Source organism: Hyla sarda, chromosome 2 (genome assembly GCF_029499605.1).
Source record: "Hyla sarda isolate aHylSar1 chromosome 2, aHylSar1.hap1, whole genome shotgun sequence".
Taxonomy (NCBI): domain Eukaryota; kingdom Metazoa; phylum Chordata; class Amphibia; order Anura; family Hylidae; genus Hyla; species Hyla sarda.
The window spans coordinates 406,594,446-406,618,542 of record NC_079190.1 but is presented as its reverse complement, the minus strand read 5'-3'; the positions used below and the strand labels follow the sequence as shown (position 1 = coordinate 406,618,542).

The window sequence follows — 24,097 nt, the reverse complement described above, 5'->3', positions numbered from 1 at the left end:
ATTCTCCAATTTGTGGCTTTCCAGCTATTGCAAAACCACAACTCCCAGCATGCCCTGACGGCTGGAATATTGTAGAGCCGCAGCTTGGGGAGTGCTGCTCTGGTGATGTATTGTCCGTGTCTTGTGGCTCCAGTACGGGATAGAAATCCTTCCACACGGGCTCCGTTTCCCGCCGCCCTCCCATAACATGACGGACACCCAGCTCTTCGCCTTCCTTGAACGACCCGCTCCCTCTCAGGATCGTCCCCAGTGGGCGGTCACGTGGTACATGCCCATGGCGGTCATGTGACCGGGACGTCATCAAGGTCCTTGTGGTGAGCAGCCAGTACAGAGCGGGGCGCCGGGGACAGCTGTAGTAAGTAAACGTTGCTGTGCTGCGTATTGCGTTATATGGGGGAGTAGTGACGTGTTATGACGTCACCTGCTCGTTTAGTAACACATATAGCTGACGTCATTGGTAGGCTTCATCCTGGAGGTGTGTGGTTTTATGTACGATCATCAATATAAAGAAGGTATAAAGGCGGAGGAGGAAGAAGTCCCCTGTGGGAATAGCCAGTCCTGCGGTAGATATGGGCTCACATACACACTAGATCACTGTTTCCCAGCCAGCATGCCTCCAGCTGTTGCAGAACTACCACTCCCAGCATGCTCGGACAACCTTTGCTGTCCGGGCATGCTGGGATTTGTAGTTCTGCAACAGTTGGAGGCATGCTGGCTAGGAAACACTGCACTATAAGGCTGAAGGTATTGGGACTCTGTATTCCAGCTCCAGAAAAAAAATATAAAAGTGACTATGGGTATTAGAAAGAAAAATAAAGAAAATACTCACCAGCCCTGATCCCCTGTTGCTGCTGTTTTGATGGCCCCCTGATCTGCGCAGCCCACCCTTTAAAGAGTACCTGTCACCAAACTAAACTTTTAATATATCGTTCCTTATGTAATTATAAGACACTTTGCTATTTACTTGCTGTTAAAATTCTCAACCTTTATGTTTTTAATGCGAATGGAAAAAAAAAAAAAAAAAAAAATGGCCACTAGGTGGCTCTGTTCTGTTCCCTGCACAAGTCAAACAGTTAGTTTGGTCTCCTCCCGGCCGGGCAGGAGACCAAACTCAAGAAGTGCGTACAGGGCATGGGGAGGCTCAGCTCTCACAGGCGTCAGTGACGTTGTGCCTGTTGGGGAACGCCCACTTTCTCCTGCTGTAACCTCTCACAATGTGAGCAATGGGAAAGGTATGATTGGAAAACATTTTTTAAAGGCAGGAAGGGCGTTATGTGTAGTTAGGGAATATTATCTGTGTTATGGTTTGATGACAGGTACTCTTTAAACCCCCTATAAGGTGTATAAAATCCAGCCCCTAGCAATGCAGTCTGCCTTTACCATCATCTATGGAATGGGTTGTTCTAAATAGCTCCTTGAATTCTAACGTGGAATTGTAATTGGACAGATATCTTCCTCTCTAGATCTTCTATGGTCAGCTGTGAGCAATATCCTTGAGAAGTGGAAGCATTTAAAGGGGTTCTCCGGTGCTTATACATCTTATCCCCTATCCAAAGGATAGGGGATAAGATGCCTGATCGCGGGAGTCCCGCCGCTGGGGACCCCCGTGATCTTGCACGCGGCACCCCGTTTGTAATCAGTCCCCGGAGCGTGTTCGCTCCGGGTCTGATTACTGTCGATCACGGGGCCGGCGGCGTGTGACGTCATGCCTCCGCCCCCGTGTGACATCACGCTCCACCCCTCAATGCAAGCCTACGGGAGGGGGCGTGATAGCTGTCACGCCCCCTCCCATAGACTTGCATTGAGGGGCGGAGCGTGAGGTCACACGGGGGCGGAGGGTTGACGTCACACGCCGCCGGCCCCTTGATCCACAGTAATCAGACCCGGAGCGAACACGCTCCGGAGACTGATTACAAACGGGGTGCCGCGTGCAAGATCCCGGGGGTCCCCAGCGGCGGGACTCCCGCGATCAGGCATCTTATCCCCTATCCCTTGGATAGGGGATAAGATGTATAAGCATCGGAGAACCCCTTTAATAACTTCAGCAACTCGGCCATGTAGAGGAGACCACATAACGTTACAGAGCAGGGTTGAGAGTGCCAAGATGCATACTGCACAAGGGTTCCTTCACAGGGGAGGATTTTTTTGAGGGTTTTCCGCTGCGTATTTGAAAGGGGGCGGGCTCTTCTTGGCTGTCCGCAGCAGAATTTCTGCGGCGGAAATTACGCTGCGGAAAATCTGCTGCAAGCCCCATTGAAGTCAGTAGGGACTGCGGGGGGACTTTCCGCAGCGTAAATTAAAATCTGCTGCGGACAGCCAAGGAGAGCCCGCCCACTTTCAAATACGCTGCGGAAAACCCGAAAAAAAATCTGCTCGTGTGAAAGCAGTGTTTCCCAGCCAGGTTGCCTCCAACTGTTGCAAAGCTACAACTCCCAGCATGCCCGGACAACCGTTGGCTGTCCGGGCATGCTGGGAGTTGTAGTTTTGCAATAGCTGGAGGCACCCTGGTTGGGAAACACTGGCATAAAGGGTGCCAATGCTCTGCTGACTCCAGATCCCATTTCAGGGTACCTATCTTAAAAAAAAGTTTTTATATGTTGTTAAGAAACCTATTTCTATTAGGTTTCTAAATACATGTTATTAAAAAAAAAGTTTATTTTTATGTTTATTTAACCACTAGGGGTCTCCCTTCATGTCCCGGCCTCTAGATTTCGGACTCATGCTGCTGGCCTGGCATGACTCCGAAATCTGACTGCAGCCAGGACACGTGACCAGCACTGCGCTGCTCCTTGCCTGTCAATCAGACCGGTGGGAGCGAGCGCTGTGCCGCATCAGCTGCGGACAGGGCCGGCTGGAGACAGGTGACAGAGGAAGAGGTTCTCACCATCTGCCGGCCTGCAGCTTCCCCGCTGCTCCAGACTCCTTGTACCACTGTGGAACTGAGGGCGGAAGCAGTCCCCCCAGCAGGCTTCAGTGACGTATTGCACGCCCACACCCTCCGGCTGGCAGAGTGAGCAAGGAGAAAAGGTACAAAACATGATTTAGTTTAGGAAAGTTTATTTAGTGACAGGTACCATTTAAACTGTGCTCTGAGACCTTCATGGCCGAGCACCTGCATTAAGCCTTTCATAACTGAGCACAATGATAAGTGTCTATCCCACTGGACTCTGGGGTAGTGTAAATGTGTTCTGTGGAGTGATGAAACCACACGTCTCTATCTGGCAGCCAGACGGATGAGTCTGACAGGGGTGTGGAAATTTTATAAAAAACTACTTGTCCACAGGACTAAAATCTACTTGTCCCTCATGACGATCCACTTGTCCGGGCCAATTTTCGCTTTTACGCTCTAATTTTTTCCTCCTCGCCCTATAATAGCCATAACTACCTACTATAATGATACCTTTTAATTTTTCAATAACATATTCTCCGAACCAAAAAAAAAATATATTAGGTGAAGTGAAATTGAAATAGTAAAAGCAAATTTAGCAGATTTGGTGGTTTTCTTTTCTGCGCCATTTACCTTGTGGTTGAGCTAACATGTTGTTTTGATACTTTAGACCGCCTGATTACAGCGATACCAGATTTCTATAGTTTACGTCATGTTTTACTAATTGTAAAAAAAAATCTGGACTTTTTCGATTTGTTTTCTATTGCCATTTTTTGACCCCTGTCGCTTTTTTTTCCCGCATACTAGGCTGTATGAGGGCTAATTTTTTGCGCCATAATCTGTTTTTTGTATCGGTACCATTTTGGTATTGATCTGACTTTTTAATCACTTTTTAACTTTTTTTCTGGGGATATTATAAAAATTGCAATTCTGTGGTTTGGTATTTTTTTTTTACATTTACCGTACAGGATACATAATGTTATATTTTAATAGGTCGTACATTTACGCACGAAGCGATACCAAATATGTTTATTTTTATGTTTGCATTTGTTTATATAGGAAAAGGGGGTTATTTGAACATTTAACAGAAAAAGGGGTTAATGTGTGTCTTTTAAACTTTTAAATTGATAGAGCCTGGTCCAGCCAGGATCTATCAATGACAGAGCCGCGGGACAGCAGGGAACAGAGGTAAGCCCTCTGGCTACCTCTATAGTGGATCGCCCCCCCCCCCCCCATGCGATCACTCTGCGGGGGGGGGGGGGGGGGGGGCGATCCAGCCCACCAGGGAGCATTCGCATGTCCCGTTAGAGCATTCACATGTCCCTTTAGCTTTGACAGGCGATCTAAAGGGTTAATAGCCAGCCGCGGCGATCGCTGTATGCTGGCTATTAGCGGCGGCCCCCGACTACTGTAAATAGCCGGGGGCTGCAGAGTATGGAGCAGGCAGGAGTCCGGAGCCCGCTCCATACAGACTGCTGAGTGCCGCATGCTGGCTATTAGCAGCGGTGTGAGGTGGAAACTTGCGCCCCATGCAGACTTGCATCCGCTGCTCCCCTCAGCTCTCCAAATCTTAGAGCTGTGTGGAGCGAAGGCAGAGGACGCAGGTCTGCACGGGGAGAAAGAAGGCAGAGCAGGGGAGATAGGACATCCACAGCTTCTCATCTCCCCTCCCCTGCTCTGCATTCGGAGGACGCAAGTTTCCACAGCCGGGGGCTGCAGAGTACGTAGCGTGCACGAGTTGGGCGCCGCAGCGCTTGTCCGGTCCGGACCTGCTTGCCCGAAACCGGGAAAAGGGTCGGAAAAATTCACCTGCTCGGCGCCCGGAACTGCATGTCCCACACGTCGGGCGACAGGAATTCCACATCCCTGGTCTGGGTATGATGAATGCCAAGAGGGCATTACCTCATTGACTGCACTGTGTTAACTGTAAAGTTTGAGGGAAGAGGGATAATGCTATGGGGTTGTTTTTCAGGATTTGGCCCCTTAGGCTTCTTTCACATTGGCGTCAGGACACGGCAGTATGACGTCCGTCGGGGTGGGGGGGAGAATAGCAGGAGAAAAAATACTCCTGCTATTGTGAGCCGTAAATGTAAATGTAAATGTGAGCCGTCAGGACCCGTTGTTGCCTGTTGTGCACGTCACCAGAACAGCCGTTAAAGTCACACACACACACACAAAAAAGACTTCAACGGCCGTCCCTGATGGAGCAATAGCAGTGGGTCGGTGAAAGGAAATCTGTCATCAGTTTCCACTGCATTAACCTGATGGTTCAGACAGGTAGTTCAGGTGACACTGAGGACAACCATACTTGCCTGGTCCTGTTCCATGCTCTAGTTCTCCCGCTATCTTCCATATGTATGGGCATGTACAAAGGGGGAGATTAATCAAAACCTGTATGGAGGAAAAGTTAACCAGTTGCCCAGAGAAACCAATCCAATTGCTTCTTTCTTTTTCAGAGTGTTTTTTTTATACATTAAAGAAGCCATCTGATTGGTTGCTACGGGCAACTGATCAACTTTTTTCCTGCACAGGTTTTCATAAATCTTCCCAAATGGCTGCAGCTAACAAGTATTTGTTAAATCGAGTTGTTTGCCGATTATTGATTTGATTAATCGATTTAAAAAACAAGATTAGGGTAGGGGTCCAGGGAGGGATTAACAAGAGCGAGCAGCGACCGCATTATCAGCAAGAAAAGAGAGGGGGCAGCACCTAAAGAGTTAAGAGAGGTAAAAGCAAAGGGACAGCAACTGAAGGGTCACAGGAGGGGGGGAGAGAGGGGACAGCACCTAAAGGGTTAACTTATGAGGCTTACTGCAGTGGGGAAGGAGCAGTTCACAGACCTTGGTGATGGCCATTTTCCCTGCACCAGGAAGATATGTCACTGCATGGAGGATGGAGAACAAAGTTTCTGGCCGGACAGATGGGCCCCCGCCATAGGCTTCTTGTGACTGGAGGCGCTGAGGACAAGGAGGTGGCACCGGCTTCCGGACTGCACTTCAGATCGTGGTCTCTCTGTTGGAGCTAGGTCGCCAGATGTTGCAGGCCAGCAGTATCTTCAAAAGGCACAGGAGGGTAAGAGGAGACGGGAGGACATTTAGCAGCAGACTGAGGGGTTAAAAGACAGGGAAAGTAGAAAAAGTAGTAGGAATACTGGGGAAGATTAATCAAAACCTGTCCAGAGGAAAAGTTGCTGAGTTGCCCATAGCAACCAATCAGATCACTTCTTTCATTTTCAGAGGCCTTTTTTTTTTATAGTAATGAAAGAAGCGATCTGACTGGTTGCTTTGTGTTTTCCTTTAGACAGGTTTTGATAAATCTCCCTCACTATGTTGCTAGGCCACGCCCCCTAACAACCGATTAATCCATAATAGAAATTGTCAACATCGATTTCCATTATCGAATTTTTTTTTTGATAATATCGATTAATTGTTGGAACCCAGGGCACCGCTTAGCAATACCCTCTTGCTTTCTCTTCTAATGGCTTTTACCAGTGACTAATACCCCTTAAGGATGCAGTAACACCTGCAGAAGTATTTTGTTAGTTGGGGACAATAACCACAATATTTTAAAGGCTGGGTTCACACAACGTTTTTGCAATACAGTTCCCATGTCAGGTTTTTGATAAATAAACGGATTCCTCAAAACCTGACTAAGGGTGCTTTCACACCACGTTTTGTACTTACGATTCCTGAATACGGCTGGGAGAAGGGGTGGGCGGGGCTTAATCGCGGCGCCCGCACTCAGCCGTATTCGGGAACCGTATTTAATGCATGTCTATGAGCCGACCGGAGTGAACCGCAGCCTCCGGTCGGCTGAGTTTTCGGCCATATGCGGTTTCCCGACCGCAGGCAAAAACGTGGTTGACCACATTTTTGCCTGCGGTTGGGAAACCGCATACGGCCAAAAAAGCAGCCGACCGGAGGCTGCGGTTCACTCCGGTCGGCTCATAGACATACATTAACTACAGTTCCCTATACGGCTGAGTGCGGGCGCCGCAATTAAGCCCCGCCCCCCCTCCTCCCAGCCGTATACGGGAACCGTAGTTACAAATCGCAGTGTGAACCCAGCCTTACTGTATCAAAACGTGTGTACAAATTTTAATCCGTATACGGTTTGAAAAACCATGTCCGGTTGCATCTGTTTTTTTAATAAAAAAAATTATACATTTTAAACTTTTCACTCCATTATGAATAAAGTTTCACTTTTTTTTGAAATTCCAAGAAAAAAAACTGTGCAAAAGTCAAAAACCGTATGGGGAAAACCGAATGGAACCGTACGCACATACGGTTCTGTACAATTCCCATTGACTCCCATGTTAAAAATAAATAAATAAAATTAATAAAAGTATACGTTCCAATACGGTTTTTCACCCAGACCAAAAACCTAACAAAGCCGTAAAGGCTGCAAAACGGACACAACCGGATGCATCGTTTGGCATACAGTTTTCAATGGAGAGTCAATGCATACGGTTTTCAATACGGTTCCATGCGATTCTCAAATTGAAAACATATGCGGGAACTGTATTGCAAAAATGTGGTGTGAACGCAGCCTTAGCCTGTCAAGCCTTTCTGTTATATTCTACTATTTAGTATAAGGCATATGGTAAGTCATTTTCTTTGACCAAGTCTGTTGATTTAGTGATATCTTGTGTCTATCACTAGTGCTTGTCGGACAGTTTGGTGAGTTATATATTACTTTTTCGCCGTATAAGACGCACTTTTTCTTCCCCAAAACTGGGGGGAAAAAGTTGGTGCGTCTTATACGGCGAATACACACCTATCGCGGCAGTGATGACGTCGACGCGACTTGATGACGGCGACAGAGAGCGTGGATCCCGGAGAAGAAGACGTCTGAAGCGTCGGGGACACCACGGGGACGCGGCGACAGCGATGGAGCGACATCCGGGGCAGCGGTGACGAGCGGTGACAGGTCCGGAGCGGCGGGGACACGTGAGTATTACCTCCTATACCAGTGGTCTTCAACCTGCGGACCTCCAGATGTAGCAAAACTACAACTCTCAGCATGCCCGGACAGCCGTTTGCTGTCCGGGCATGCTGGGAGTTGTAGTTTTGCAACATCTGGAGGTCCGCAGGTTGAAGATCACTGTTGGGTTCAGAGTCTTTTTTTTTTTAGATTTTGCACCTTTAAAATTGGGTGCGTCTTATATGCCAGTGCGTCATATAGGGCGAAAAATACGGTATCTAGTTATTTCTGCTTATTTGACAGTCGGCTGAGGAATGTTTCGGCAGTGATTGTACAATGATGTCTGCCCATTGCAGTGGTTAATATGTAATGTTTGCCCTGCATTTAGGTAATACTTTTTCTAGGTGAAAATCCCTTTTGTCTCTGGCCCTGCATCAATTTGTTAGAAAAGTCCTGATCAAAGTCTGATCTAGATTGCTAAACTATAGAATGGTCATGTCATTAACCTGCTTTTATCTGGTCACCTCAGCTCTAGGATATTAAAGGAACAGGCACTGGTCTAAAGCAGATTCCTGGAGCTTTCCTTTTTGCGGGTCAGGTTATACTTACATTTATTGTGAAAAGGAAATGTATGAGCATCTTGGCTTTTCTCTGGTGGACAAATCACAGTCCATTTGTTTCTTTAGGTCATGTGAACATTATAGAGGTAATACTAGGCTATATGTTGGCTATGATGGTGGAATGTCTGCACGGAAAATTAAAATTTCCATGCAGACATTCCACCGACAGAGGAGCGCTGGGAGACTCTGCTGGCACTTGAACCACTCGGAAATGCACCATCCCATAAATGCCAATGCATTTCCGTGCAGACTCCAAAGAAAGAATAGACATGACCTACAGCGTTCAGGTATCTCCGGCTCTCCCAAAGAGGTGCATGTCGGCCACAGTTTGGTGCCATTGTTGACACACTGCAGTTAGGCAGAGAACCGTTGCACTGGGTTGGAGATCGCGAGGGACCCACTGTGATTTGACTATCCTGCAGATAGGGAATATGTTTTTGGATACTGGACTACTTTAAATACATAATTTTGGAAATCTTCATAATTTTTTTTTCTTGTCAGGAAGTATGAAAAATAATTATTAAATTTTTCTATTTCCCACTGTTGACCAGCTGTTGAGAAAGTAACTTGAAATTTGGCTGCAGCCAATTTGGCCTCACCCCTCCCCCTGCTGGTGACCTAACACCTGCCTTCCTTTTGTGTCTATGAAAGAGGAGGGGGGAAATTCCCTTGTGCAGGACCATTTTGTTGGTGTCTACACAGTGGAAAAGTACAGCTGCTACAGACTGTGGGTATATTCACATAGGAAAATCTGCTGCAGATTTTCCATCTGAATTTTGCAGGTAAAAAATCTGCAGCATATTACGCTACGAGCAAAGTGGATCATCCTAACAGATCTAATCCATAGTTCACAGTCTAGTGTAAACATCTCCCCCACAATCACTCTGCAGTGACCCAGTAATGGACAGACAAACAATCAAGGACTAAGATTACAGTTTATCCACTATTCACATGATCTGATCGGAGGGGCCCCATCACTTGAACGAGGGCCCCTTGTACTCCCAGTGAGAATGGAGCAGCAGTTGAATAAGCAATCTGTGTTTTCCATTTACTTGTTAGAAGACTGACAGAGATAAGCTGAGGGCTTTACTTGGTGATCTCCGTCAGCTCCCTGAATGGAGCTGCACTGCACATGCTCAAGGAACCAGTGTTCTCATGAACCATGGGAATCCCATCGGTCTAATTCCCACCGATCTGTTATATGCCACCTATTCTGTGGTTAGGTGATAGTTCGTAGTTGTGGGATAACCCCAGTGTATACTCTTTGTATCAGTTCCTCACTACGTCCTAGTGACCCAGCCCCCCTCCCCCCCCCCCCCCCCCCAGGTAGAAGCCACCAGGGACCACCCTGATGACCCCTGGTTCAGGAGGTGGCATAAAATGGTGATGTTTAGTAACAGTGATGTTATTTCTTTCCATTTTGCCTATTTGTACTGACATCCATGTTGTATTTTTTAGGAGTGTGAAGTTCTGTCAGTAGAAGAAATATGCTGCTGAATCCAGTTATTTCAAAGCTGGCAGGGAAGAGGGTGGTGCTGGCTAGCGCTTCTCCTCGGAGACAAGATATACTTTCCAATGTGGTAAGAATTGCATGTATATGTACTTTTTTATATAAAGTCTTTTAATGCTTTTATGCATATGTCTTGTGGGACTAAAATAGTTAGAAGCATTGATGATCTTAGTTATGAGGCTAGATTAAAATAAAGGACCTTGCAAGTCTTGAGAAGAGATGTCCAAGGGGGAACATGATAAACATGTTAATAAATAGTAAATGGACTGTACAAAAATATGGAGAGTTGTTTAAAGTGAAACCCCTTTAAAAAAAAAACAAGTGGGCATGTCCTCCACCTGGAGAAAAAAGCTCCTGAGATGACAACCCTTTCTTAGAACTGTGAATCTGTGGAACAGTCTACCTCAGTAACTAGTCACAGCAAAACCAGTTGATGGCTTCAAAACTAGTAAATACAAATTCTAAGAACAAAATAATGTTTATACGTATTTAGTAATGAAATCTTGCAATGAATTTACCCATACTAGGGATCGACCGATATCGTTTTTTTTTAGAGCCGATACCGATAATCTGTGGCCTTTCAGGCCGATAGCCGATAATTTATACCGATATTCCGGTATAAATTATCGTGTATTTCTCCACCCCCCGAAGAAGCTGCTGCAGATCATTGATTTAAAGCGGGCGCTTTAAATTAATGAACTGCAGCGGCTTTGGCTGAATCAGAGACCATCGCCGACACCCGCTTCTCTCCCCATTCCTGTCCGGGGGTCCTCCCAATCACCGCCGCTGCCCCCCAGCCATCCCCACCCCCGCCCCCCACAGCACGCCGCCCCCACCGCCGCTGCCCCATTGCCTCCCCTATCCCCGGTTTTATAATTACCTGTTCCCGGGGTCCACGCTACTTCTGGCTCCCGTCCTGAGCTGTCAGGGTGCGCACTGACGGTGACGTCACGTTGAGGATGTCACTGCGCTGCGCAGCGCACAGCGAACCCAGGACCCAGCAGGAGCCAGAAGTAGCGCAGGCCCCAGACCCCGGGAACAGGCAATGAAATAACCGGGGATAGGGGATGCAATGGGGGCGGCGTGCGGTGGGGGGGGGGACATTATCGGCAAGGTAATTGCCGATACCAATAACGTCAAAAATCGTGAATATCGGCCGATAATATCGGCCAAACCGATAATTGGTCGATCCCTAACCCATACCCCTCCCCTACATCCACATCTTCTCCCCTCCCTTGATTGAGCTTAATGAGCATGTGTCTTTTTTCAACTTTACTATGTAACTACTGTATGTCCCTGAGTCCAGTTCATATAATGTTTGCTAACGTCAAGATCAAGGTCCTGTGTATGACCGCGAGCATCGGAAGGGTGCTCACGTCATACACGGCAGGTTCCGACTGCTAGCAGCAGCCGGGGACCCGCCCGTAATGGCCGACATCCGCGATCGTGCGGATGTCCGCCATTAACCCCTCAGATGCCGTGATAAATACAGATCATGGCATCTGCGGCATTGCGGTACTTTGATTGGTTTTATCGGATCGCCCGCGGCGATCCGATCATCCAGCATGGCGGCCGGAGGTCCCCTCACCTGGCTCCGGCCGTCTCCCGGGGTCTTCTGCTCTGGTCTGAGATCGAGCAGACCAGAGCAGAAGATCACCGATAATACTGAGCAGTGCTGTGTCCTATGCATAGCACTGTACAGTATTAGCAATCAAAGGATTGCTATAGATAGTCCCCTATGGGGACATAAAAAGTGTAAAAAAATAAATAAATAAAAAAAAATTAATAAATAACAAAAAAAAAAATACTAAAAAAAAATAAGTAAAAATCAAAAGTAAAAAAAAGTGAAACATCCCCTCCCCCAATAAAAATGAAAATTGTCAGTTTTTCCCATTTTATCCCCAAAAAGCGTAATTTTTTTTTTTTTTATAAACCTATTTGGTATCGCCGCGTGCGTAAATGTCCGAACTATCAAAATATCATGTTAATGATCCCTTACGGTGAATGGCGTAAACGTAAAAAATAAAAAAATGTCCAAAAATGCTGCTTTTTTGTCACATTTCATTCAAAAAATTTTTTATAAAAAATGATCTCAAAGTTTTATATATGCAAATGTGCTATCTAAAAAAAGTACAGATGACGGCGCAAAAAATGAGCCCTCATACCGCCCTATATAAGGAAAAATGAAAAAGTTATAGGTGGTCAAAATAAAGCGATTTTAGATTACTGATTTTGTACAGAAAGTTTTCGATTTTTTTTAAGTGGTACAAAAATATTAAAGTATCTAGGGTATCATTTTAATCGTATTGACCCACAGAATGAAGAACATGTCACTTTTACCGTAAATTGTACAGTGTGAAAACAAACCCCTCCAAAATGTGCAAAATTCCCTACCTAAAAAATTTTTTCTTTGGGTTCGCCGTACATTTTATGGTAAAATGAGAGGTTTCAATACAAAGTACAATTGGTCACGCAAAAAACAAGCCCTTATATGGGTCTGTAGATGGAAATATAAAAGAGTTATGGATTTTAGAAGGCAAAAACGAAAATTCTAACTAAAATTGGCCTGGTCCTTAAGGTGAAAATGGGCTTGGTCCTTAAGGGGTTAAGGATAAAAAGAAAAATAAAAATATGTGCATAGGCGGTATATTGTCCGGGATGTAGGAACAACATGGATGTGCATTTTTTTTTGCCATGTCTGTCCTGTGCTTGCCAAGTGTGGGGGTGGGGCGCGAAGAGAGTGTGGCCTCCCCCTGTGCCGAACTACAATTCATGCCTGCAAGCTTCTCCGAGTTGAAGTAGATTTCTAAGGCTGCCACAGGCGCAAAAGGAAGTTGTTCACCTAAGCAAGTCTAAACTTTCATGTAGTGGACAAATGAACTAAGCTAGTCTTATCTGAGGCATGTCCTGAGAAGACTAAACTTACTAGAAAAAAAACATAGGAAAAAGAAAAGTATAAATGACAACCAAGTGATGGAGTTTGTTACATATGGTATTCTAGTAAGCCAAAATACGTTTTAGTGGCATTTACTGTTTAAAGGGGTTTTCCGGGCTAATATGATTGATGGCTTATCCTGTGAATAGGCCGTCACTCACTGGTCGGCAGGATGCTGACAACAGTCACTCTGCCAATTAGCTGTTTAAGTCAATGGGGCCAGAAGCAGTTAGTTCTCTTCAGGCTATGTTCAGACTAGGGATTGACCGATTATCGGTTTGGCCGATATTATCACGATTTTGGGCATTATCGGTATCGGCAATTACCTTGCCGATAAGCTGATAATGCCCCGCCCGCCGCCCCGGACAGGCAGGGGGAGAGAAGTGGGTGGCGGCGGCGGCCTATGGCACCACAAAAGCCACTGCAGTGCATTGATTTGAAGTGCCCGCTTTAAATCAATGATCTGCAGCGGTGTCACGGGGGGATAAATAGCTGATAACGTATACCGGAATATCGGTATAAATTATCGGCTATCGGCCCTAACCTCCACCGATTATCGGCATCGGCCCTAAAAAACTGATATCGTTCGATCCCTAGTTCAGACTGTGGAATGTCCACATGGAAAATTTCCATACGTACATTCCACCAACATGCCAGTGCTAGGACCACTCGAAAATGCGCTGTCACATAAACGCAATTGCAAAAAAGGAGGAAGGAGGAAGACGGCGGCGAGAGCGAGCGCTTGCTGGATGACACACAGCAGCACGCAGGTAAGATTAGCTGAAGGGTGCATGCGCTGGGACCTGTGTGTCAATCACACAGAGGTCCCAGCGCGGACATACGGGGTAGGAGTGGGGGTGGGTGTGGCGGCGGCGGGGCATCGCGTACCTCACGCCACGCCTATCCGACCGTCAGTGGCTTTGAATAAAAGCCTTTTTTGCAGTCATGAAAGCCGCCAAATTTCAGGTAAAAACATTGTTATACCCACCACCTGCACACAGTACAAAGGCTGTGTGCAGGTTATTGCACCAAAATGTCATGACAGTTGCGCTTTAAGGGTCTATTCACACCTACAGTATTCTGCGCAGATTTGATGCTCAGATTTGATGCGCAGGATTTGAAGTTGTGTTCAGTCATTTAGTTTACATTGAAATCTGCAGCAGAAAATCCTGCGCATCAAATCTGCGCGGAATACTGTCTGTGTGAATTGATCATAAAGGGGTACCCCAGTTAAAAACATTTTTTTTAATCAACTGGTGCCAAAAATTACTTCTATTTAAAAATCTTAATCCTGCTGGTACTTATTAGCTGCTCTATGCTGCAGAGGAAGTTGTATTGTTCTTTTCTGTCTGACCACAGTGCTCCCTGCTGACACCTCTGTCCTTGTCAGGAACTGTCCAGAGTAGAAGCAAATCCCCATTGCAAACTTCACAGGCTATGTAGTGAGCACTGTTTCTGCACTTGCTCCATAGCTGCACTGTAAATGTACAGCGCTGTGCTGAAGTTACTTGCTGCAGCGCCGTACATTTATGGGCCATGTCCTTAGGAAGTTTATTAACACTTTAGCTGTTTCACAGAAATTAAAGTAAAATGGATACAGTCTTTAAAATTTCCATTTAAAATTTTTTGAAGATTTTCCCATTTTAAAGAATTTTTATTCTGTAACAGCAGGTGTTGAAAGATGGAGAGATGCTCACTGCTACTGCTACACACTGGTAGTCACCGTTTCTGAGGCAACTGTTCAATGTTCTGCGCGCCTTATGTTTATTAGAATAGGAGCCAAGAGTGCTGTTCGCTAGATGGGACTCCTAGTATGCAGTTGTGCATCTGTTCATAGACTTTGAATGTGAAACTGCTGCTCATACAATGCTTTGCTTATAATGTATATGATGTTTTGTATGTTTAGACAGGTAGGTCAATAAAAAAAATAATTTCAAGTCCTTTTACTAGGCAGCAGTGGATTACGGGCACTCGGATGCCCACTACACAGCTTGATAGAAGCGGAGTCTAAATTTCACATAGCTCAAAATCTGTACCAAATAAAGCTTATTTCTTATAAAGTGTACGCTTAACTGCATTTCAGAGCACACTGAGGCCATATTCAAACTTGGTTTATTAGGGTGGGTTCACACCACGTTTTAGCTATACGGGGACCAGATCCTTCTCATTTATTTGAATGAGCAGATTGTAGTCAAACAGTGACTCCAGTCAGCTCATTTTTGCACCGTATCCCTGTATCCGTTAGTCACTGTTTGACTATGGTCTGCTCATTCAAATGAATGAGAAGGGGGACGAGAGCGACCGGTTTTCACTCCCCCCAGCCGGATCCAGTCCCCGTATAGCTGAAACGTGGTGTGAACCCACCCTTTCACGTTTTCTGCCAAAAGTGTATTTTTTTTTTTTTTACAGATTAGCCATGTAGAAGGAAACCAATTATCAGTATTTGTGAAGCCCCCCTCCTTTCTGCCCTGTCCTTCTGTGCAGTCTGGATAGCCTCCATAAAATGGCTAAGCATGGAGGAGCATGTGACCACTCTGCCTCCTCCACTACTTCTGTGCTACTTTTCTCTGTGCAGTGTGTTGCATTGGATGATGCTGAATGATTTGTATGCCACATGCTCAGCCATCTTATGGATATGATTGCCATCCAGACTCAAAAGAGAACGGGGCAACAAGCGGGCTGGGCTTCACCTTCACATATACAGTGATCCCTCAACTTACAATGGCCTCAACATACTTTAGTTTCAACATACAATAGTCTATTCTGGACCATTGTATGTTGAAACCAGACTCAACATACAATGTACGGACAGTCCAGATCTGTGAAACGTGTCAATGGCTGGAAGAAATGACCAATCAGAATGGGCACTCACTCGTAAAACCCCTGTATTACTGAAGTGTATGCAGTAACTGGTGTCTGGTAGCGCCCCCTACAGTACAGGGAGGTGTTACATGTTCTGTACTCTTTACCTGTCCCAGGGTTACCTGCTCCTTTGGACACCAGGTGAGGGTGATTCCAATTATTACTTTTTTAGGACACTTTGTGTACTGTACAGGACCCGAAGAAGCTCCTGTCCTCTACACAGACCAATGTTTTCCCCAGCACGATATCCCCAGCTGTTGTAAAACTACAACTCTCAGCATACCCGGACAGCCTTTGGCTGTCCGGGCATGCTGGAAGTTATAGTTTTGCAACAGCTGGAGGCTCCGCTGCTGGGGACCCCGGGGATCGCTGCTGCAGAACCCCGCTATCATTACAGCACAGAGCGAGTTCGCTCTGCACGTAATGACGGGCAATACACGGCCCGCCCCCGTGACATCACGGCCCACCCCCGTCAATACAAGTCTATGTGAAGGGGGCGTGGCGGTAGTCACGCCCCCTGCCATAGACTTGCATTAAGGGGATGGGCCATGATGTCATGAGGGGCGGAGTCATGACGTCACGCTGCTCCGGCCCCTGTATTGCCCGTCATTACGTGCAGAGCGAACTCGCTCTGTGCTGTAATGATGGCGGGGTGCCGCAGCAGCGATCCCCGGGGTCCCCAGCAGCGGGACTGCGGCGCTCTAACATCTTATCCCCTATCCTTTGGATAGGGGATAAGATGCCAGGGGCGGAGTACCCCTTTAAATACTCCAAGCAGCTACTAATGTTGTTTAACTGGTAGACAAGGAATTCTCTGTAGCCGTTCCTAGGCAAACTGATGATGATTGGACAAGAAGTGCTTTAATAAATGTTGACACAGGCATCCAGAATCTAGTAAAGCTTTCATTGTGGTAAATTGTTGTGCATTAGTAGACCTTGGATAAAAAGAATGCAAACCTTTTGACATTTTCTTGGGAAACAAAACATAACATAAGAGAGGCTAAAAAATAACTGTGCTAGAGTTATACAAAAAAAGTCAGCTTTTTCCTTTGTCTCTTTTCAAACAAATACCATTGTAAATTGTTATTAGGAACACATGGCTCTGATCTCCAAAAACATCACTCTTTTTTTTTTACTTGTATTTTTTGACTGCATATTTCCCTACTATACTGGGGAATAAAATGGCAGTATAGGACATAGTTTGAAATTTGTAAAAAGTTCTGGAACCAGTAAAAATAAGATGTTCTCTGCATCCAGTTGCAATGTTTCCTAGGTTTTCAAAACTAGCAATCTGCTGCATGCAACCGTCTCCCTTCTCTTTGTAGTGCAGTGTCCTGTCAGATCTATGTCAGAAACAGCAGCACAGCCAGTTATATAAAGAAGTTACAAAGACTTTACCATCTCATCCATGTTGATGCTAGGGCATCGCCGCTACCATGCATCTCCAAATCCTGCTATGCACGCTACTCAATTTTCCCTTGAAGCATTTTAAGGGGTTGTGCGCTGCCCTGACTTTCGGAGCTCTGCTCACAGCGTCCGGAAGTTCATTACTCCGAACGCTGTGTGCAGGCTTCCATGTTCGCAGCCGCCGGGCGTGACGTCTCGCCCGCCCTCTCAACGAAAGTCTATGGGAAGGGGGCGTGACAGCGGTCGCGCCCCCTTCCCATAGACTTTCGTTGAGGGGGCGGGCGAGACGTCACGCCCGGCGGTTGCGAACATGGAAGCCCGCACACAGCGTTCGGAGTAATGAACTTCCGGACGCTGTGAGCTGAGCTTCGAAAATTAGGGCAGCGCACAACCCCTTTTAAACAAATACCACAGTAAAGCACACATATGTCTCCACCAGCTCTAAGCAAATACTACAGTACAGGACAACATACCTCTTCACCAGTACCTAACAAATACCAACGTTTAGCAATAAACACTTTTACAGTAGTGCAAAGCAAATTTCAGATAAAAAAAAAAATGGCAATGTTTACTGGTGCTAGGTGATAAATAGATGTTTAAATACTGAACATGCTCACTTTAAGTCCTTTTTGCGCAGTTGTTCTTTCGTTGCGTACTTCCAAACATATTTTGTAAGTGGTTAGCAGAATTTCCCCTTTTGACAACTAGCTGCATCTCAGGCAAGATTAAAGGTGTACTCCGGTGAAAACTTTTTTTTTTTTTTTTTTTTTTTTTTTTTTTTAAATCAACTGGTGCCAGAAAGTTAAACAGATTTGTAAATTACTTCTATTAAAAAAATCTTAATCCTTCCTGTACTTATTAGCTGCTGAATACTACAGTGGAAATTCTTTTCCATTTGAAACAGAGCTCTCTGCTGACATCATGAGCACAGTGCTCTCTGCTGACATCCCTGTCCATTTTAGGAACTATCCAGGGTAAAAGGAAATCCCGGCCATAGCAAACATATGCTGCTCTGGACAGTTCATAAAATGAACAGAGATGTCAGCAGAGAGCACTGTGCTCGTGATGTCAGCAGACAGTCCTGTGTTTCAGAAAGAAAAGAATTTCCGCTGCAGTATTCAGCAGCAAGTAATTTACAAATCTATTTAACTTCCTGGCACCAGTTGATTTAAAAAAAATAAAATAAAATTTTTCACCAGAGTACCCCTTTAATCTTGCCTGAGATGCAGCTAGTTGTCAAAAGGGGAAATTCTGCTAACCACTTACAAAATATGTTTGGAAGTACTTAAAGTGAGCATGTTCAGTATCATTGAACGTGCATCATATATACCACACTCAGCGCAAAGAAAGTACATACAATTGTCAGAAACACGTTCTAATATCAATAAAATATAGAGACCTAAACAAGTAGACAGGGAATGCTAACAGACCACGCTGTGCCCCTACTATGCTATCTTGTGGCAGTTTCAGTAGTGTAAAAGGAAAAAAGCTCCAGGAAACTATTTTGTACTTAAGCGAACGCGGGGAAGCAATCCGGCCGGTAGCGGATCACCTGCAGAAGTCCACTGGCACACTGCCTGTCTGCTAGTGAGGTCACCACAGAAAGCTGTTTGGCCCAAGAAACCTCCTATGCATTTCAGCAAGTAAACACTCTCCTTCCTCTGGGATTGTACATGGCTTGTCAAAGTCATCTTAAATATCAGTGTGGTGAACCACAGGGTGTGAAGTAAGGTGTATTGGGCAGATGTTGTAGCCCAGGGGTAGATGGTGTTCACCCCCTAAATGTTCGTGACGCCAGGGCGTGGTTTTAACCTAGAATCACCCGAACGGTAGCACCGCTAGTCCTAGTTAGGCAGGGCAAATAAGAGTCAAATGGCCAGGTCAGAGTTAACGGTAGCTTTACTGAGGTAGACAGATGGTACAGTCTTTACAGCTAGGCCAGGATCCCAGAGAGATGACCAGTACCACAAGGGACCTCACAGCTTTCTGGGACTTGCAGTGACTTTGACAGACTTTAGCACAGCCACGCTGACTATAATAGACTTGACTTGACTGAAGATAGTGACAGCAGACAGAGATGACTTGACTTACGGACTTGTGGCTGTAATTTAGGCTTGAGGCCTCCAGATGTGCTGGACACTGGCTCTGAGAGGTCTGTGTGGTGTCCCAGTACAGGTACATTGTGTCAAGGTATTTTAGGCCCTGTCAGATTGAGACCTCCAGTGTCCTGGGGGCTCCCCTGCAGGGACTCAACTATTTCTAATGTGTATTTGCACTGTTATAACTTAGCAATCCGTTATTAGGTGTCTGTAGCTTTAAGTATGTTACCTAGCAACCTCATGCTTAGAGTATGTGAGAGTGGAGGACTGAGGGCTAGACTAAACTTTTGTGTAAGGTTTTATAATCTGTTATTACTTGTATGTAACTTCATTGTAAATCCTAAAGGGGATACAGACAACTCTATGATCCACAGCTGCCTGGCCAATGGGATTTAGTTTAGCCTTCCCTTATAAGGGGTGGCATTTCCTATGTGAAAGAGAGTAGGAGAGTAGAGGAGGAGAGGCGTTGAGAAGAGTGGTGTGGAGTTCAGAGTACAGAGTGGAGGTCCGAGCAAGTTCAGGGGAGGTGAAGCTCCGGAGTAGCAGAGAGAATCCGCAGAGGAGTGAGAGCAAAAATGAGAGGGAGATAAGAAAAGCATGAAGTAACCCCAACTAATAGCAAGCCTTTACTTCAGCCTTGATCAGAGAATTCCTAAAGGACAATTCATTATCTTCCGGCGAAAAGCCACAAATCTACCGACACTTCAGTAAGTGACTTTAATCTCAAGCCTAATATAGCGCAGACCTAAAACTCCTAGTCCGGCCGTAAGAGCCAAGCATATATGCAATATCAAGTCCAAGCACTGCAAGCTGTGTGGTCCTCTAGAGACTGTCTGTTAAACCTTTGGGAGGCTTTGGTTGAGCGCTGTGGAGATTGTACCACCTATCTTCAAGTTAGTAAAGCCTCCGTTAAACTGCAACCTAGTGTGGAGTCAATTCTTTTATTGCTAGCCTGTGGGGAGACGGAGTTCCCCGGACCTGTAGTACCCCGGGAGATACCAAGACTACAGTGGCGTCACGTGACATTAAGGGTTAATACCATCCTACCCTGGGTTCATAACCCCCCCAAGAACCAAGTAACTAACCCCAGCGTAGTGGCGGTCGCGGGTTTCACTCGTGGTTACCACATCTGGACTGGACTTGAACTCAGCAGAAGAGCAAAAGAGGCCGATTGCAGCTCCTCCCTTCCTTATAAAGGGGGGCTGAGCAAGGAGCCCATAGGCTAGCTGCGGGTCATCTGGTCACCTGGTGCTCTCTGGGTAATAAAACATGTGACTTTTACATGTGATAACCATTACCATGTGACCATCTCAAAGGTCCATTACACAGATTATAAGGATTCAGTGCAGGTAAGCCCTGGGGACATGCAGGGACTTAAGCTGATAGGACTGTGAGATGCATATCCTGTACTGGAATATCACAGCAGCACGCTAAGACCATTGTTTAATCATCTCCATACACTATATTATGTTCCACAGAAACTTCTTGTCAGTGTCTTTATGTAGTTTTATCCCCTATCCTTCCCTCCGGAGAGAGCTGAACTCACCCCATGATAATCCTTATGAAATGGCTATGCAGTATGCATAATGACTATAGTTACTACCCAAAGCAAAACACCTTGTATGAATTTATACCTTCATAAAAATACAAATAAGAGGGATACATAAATAGCAATGTGTGGCTTTATTCTTAGTACTTCCCCAAAGGCTCCCCCTCCCTATTGGGTATTAAGCCCTACATTAAAAAGGAAATATGGAAATATATGTATAGGAGAACCTCTCTCATATTTTATTTATTATTATTGCAAGAACGCAAACATCTTCATATCTACAGTCATGGCCGTAAATATTGGCACCCCTGACATTTTTCTAGAAAATTAAGTATTTCTCACAGAAAAGGATTGCAGTAACACATATATTTGCTATACACGTTTATTCCCTTTGTGTGTACTGGAACTAAACCAAAAAAGTGAGGAAAAAAAGCTAATTGGACATAATGTCACCAAACTCCAAAAATGGGCTGGACAAAATTATTGGCACCCTTAATATTTCGTTGCACACCCTTTGGAAAAATAACTGAAATCAGTCGCTTCCTATAACCATCAATAAGCTTCTTACACCTCTCAGCCGGAATGTTGGACCACTCTACCTTTGCAAACTGCTCCAGGTCTCTCTTATTGGAAGTTCAACTTTTCCCAACAGCAATTTTAAGATCTTTCCACAGGTGTTCAATGAAATTTAGATCTGGACTCATTGCTGGCCACTTCAGAACTCTCCAGCGCTTTGTTACCATCCATTTCTGGGTGCTTTTTGACATATGTTTGGGGTCATTGTCCTGCTGGAAGACCCAAGATCCCAAAGGCAAACTCAGCTTTCTGACACTGGACTGTACAGTGCGACCCAAAATCCTTTGGTAATCCTGAGATTTCATGATTCCTTGCACACATTCAAGGCACCCATTGCCAGAGGCAGCAAAACAACCCTAAAACATAATTGAACCTCTGTCATATTTCACTGTCGGTACTGTGTTCTTTTCTTTGTAGGCCTCATTCAGTTTTTGGTAAACAGTAGAATGATGTGCTTTACCAAAATGCTTTATCTTGGTCTCATCTATCCACAAGATGTTTCCCCAGAAGGATTTTGGCTTACTCAAGTTTATTTTGGCAAAATGTAGTCTTGCTTTTTTATGTCTCTGTGTCAGCAGTGGGGTCCTCCTGGGTCTCCTTCCATAGCGTTTCACTTCATTTAAATGTAGACGGATAGTTTGCGCTGACCCTGATGCTCCCTGAGCCTGCAGGACAGCTTGAAAATTTTTGGAACTTTGTTTGGGGCTGCTTATCCACCATCCGGACTATCCTGCATTGACACCTTTCATAAATTTTTCTCTTCCGTCCATGCTGAGGGAGATAAGCTACAGTGCCCTGGGTTGCAAACTTCTTGATAATGTTGCGCACTGTGGACAAAGGCAAATCTAGATATCTGGAGATGGACTCGTAACCTTGAGATTGTTGATATTTCTCCACAATTTTGGCTCTCAAGTCCTCAGACAGTTCCTCTTTCTGTTGTCCATGCTTAGTGTGGCACAGACACACAATGCAAAGACTAAGTCAACTTCTCTCCTTTTTATCTGCTTTTAGTTGTGATTTTTATATTGCCCACAGCTGTTACTTGCTCCATGTGAGTTTAAAGGAGAATCACATGCTTCAAACAATCCTATTTTTGCACGATTTTGAAAGGGTGCCAATAATTTGTCCAGCCCATTTTGGAGTTTGGTGTGACATTATGTCCAATTTGCTTTTTTCTTCCCTTTTTTGGTTTAGTTCCAATACACGCAAAGGGAATAAACATGTGTATAGCAAAACATGTGTTACTGCAATCCTTTTCTGTGAGAAATACTTCATTTTCTAGAAAAATTTCTGGAGTGCCAACATTTACGCAATGACTGTATTTTAAAGGAGTACTCTGGATCAGACTACTCCTGCTCCGGGCTGCAAAAAAATTTAAATAAACCATCACTCACCTTCCTGGGTTCCCGGGGAGCGCCACTACAGCTGATCGGTCCTCCGTTCCATCTTCTTCATACTTCCGTGTGAACGAAGCGTCACATGGCGTCTCTTATGGGCCGAGGCAGAACATCGCGGCGGCCGGCGATAGGCTGAGCGCCATGTGACGGAAGTATGAAGAAGATGGACTGGAGGACTGATCAGCTGTAGTGGCGCTCCACGGGAACCCAGGAAGGTGAGTGATGATTTATATTAATTTTTTTTGCAGGACTAGTCTGCACCAGAATACTCCTTTTAAGTTTGCAAGTTGCCGATGTAATCTAAATTAAACACCCATTTTACCGTCTGCCTCGGAGAATTGGGCAATATAGTCTCCCCCCCCCCCCCCCCCCCCCTCCAGTGAGGGACCACCTTTTCCTCTCAACAGAATTTAGAATCTGCAAATCTGGCATTGTGCTTATCAACATTATAATATGATAGAAGAAAACCTTCATACTTGCGATTTATACTTTATAGATGTTCACTTATTCTCTTTGATTAAAGCTTCTTTGTTGGCCTGACATAGTTTCCCACATAGACACTCTATTCAGTAGACCTTTACTTGAAGTATGGCTGCTTCTGTTTTAAAATCCTCCAACTGAGCACAGTGGAGGAATTGGCTTCTCAGAATATTCTTCAGCCATATGCAGAGGTGACATCTGGTCAGGAGGTTTATTAGGAGGTTTATTATATGTTTAGGCCATTATTGGTTTATGGTATGTTCTGGTGTAATTTATTGTCTTTAATATAAATAGTCAAGTCTAAAAAATGAATTTGGGTGTACTGTAGATAAAATATAATTTTTATTAATTTCATTAAAAAAATTTGTAAGACTTTGTACATGACCCTCCCAAACAAAAATAATATTGATAAAGCGCCACCAGAGGACCAGACCCTTGACCGGCCCACCAATCCAGACAGATGGAAGATCTCTCCCAATCACCAATGTACAGGTTAGATTACCTGGGTGCGAATCTGATCCCCCATGGCGGTGCCCCTCTGTTTATAGTTAAAACCCTCTCCCATAAAAGAAAAAAATGTGTTTAAATGAAGAATAAAAATTCCGAAGCCACTCTTTCTTTTATTCAATAATGGTGTAGAGGAACTTGAATTCCAGAATCCCTAAGATATAGTTTTCTTTCCAGCTCACGTCATCAAGTATTTGCAAAATATGCAAAGTATCCTTAAGATATGCTGCTACGCCTTTTTGCAACTGGATGTCAACATATCAGAAAAAGTTTGCTGTAAGGCACACCACCCCTGAAGTGATAGGTCTTGCTGATAGGTTCTCCAAGGATTTATGAAAAAAAAAA

At 45.1% G+C, this 24,097-nt stretch overlaps 1 protein-coding gene across 6 annotated transcripts in view; it reads left to right on the top strand.

Annotated features, from left to right (window-relative positions):
- The first annotated feature begins 260 nt into the window (after nucleotides 1-260).
- ASMTL (acetylserotonin O-methyltransferase like) overlaps nucleotides 261-24,097 on the top strand; it is an 88,433-nt gene continuing 64,596 nt past the window's right edge. For 2 of the 6 annotated variants that reach the window (XR_008889009.1, XR_008889008.1), the window contains exons 1-2: nucleotides 262-355; nucleotides 9,889-10,010. Coding sequence is in view for 3 of the 6 variants with exons in the window: in XM_056558793.1 (XP_056414768.1) it covers nucleotides 9,918-10,010 (93 nt within the window). In the remaining 3 variants the exon portion in view is untranslated. Of the gene's footprint in view, nucleotides 356-456; nucleotides 476-507; nucleotides 564-9,888; nucleotides 10,011-24,097 lie in introns of those variants that run through there. The other 4 variants (XR_008889007.1, XM_056558793.1, XM_056558795.1 and 1 more) reach the window with 4 other exon arrangements.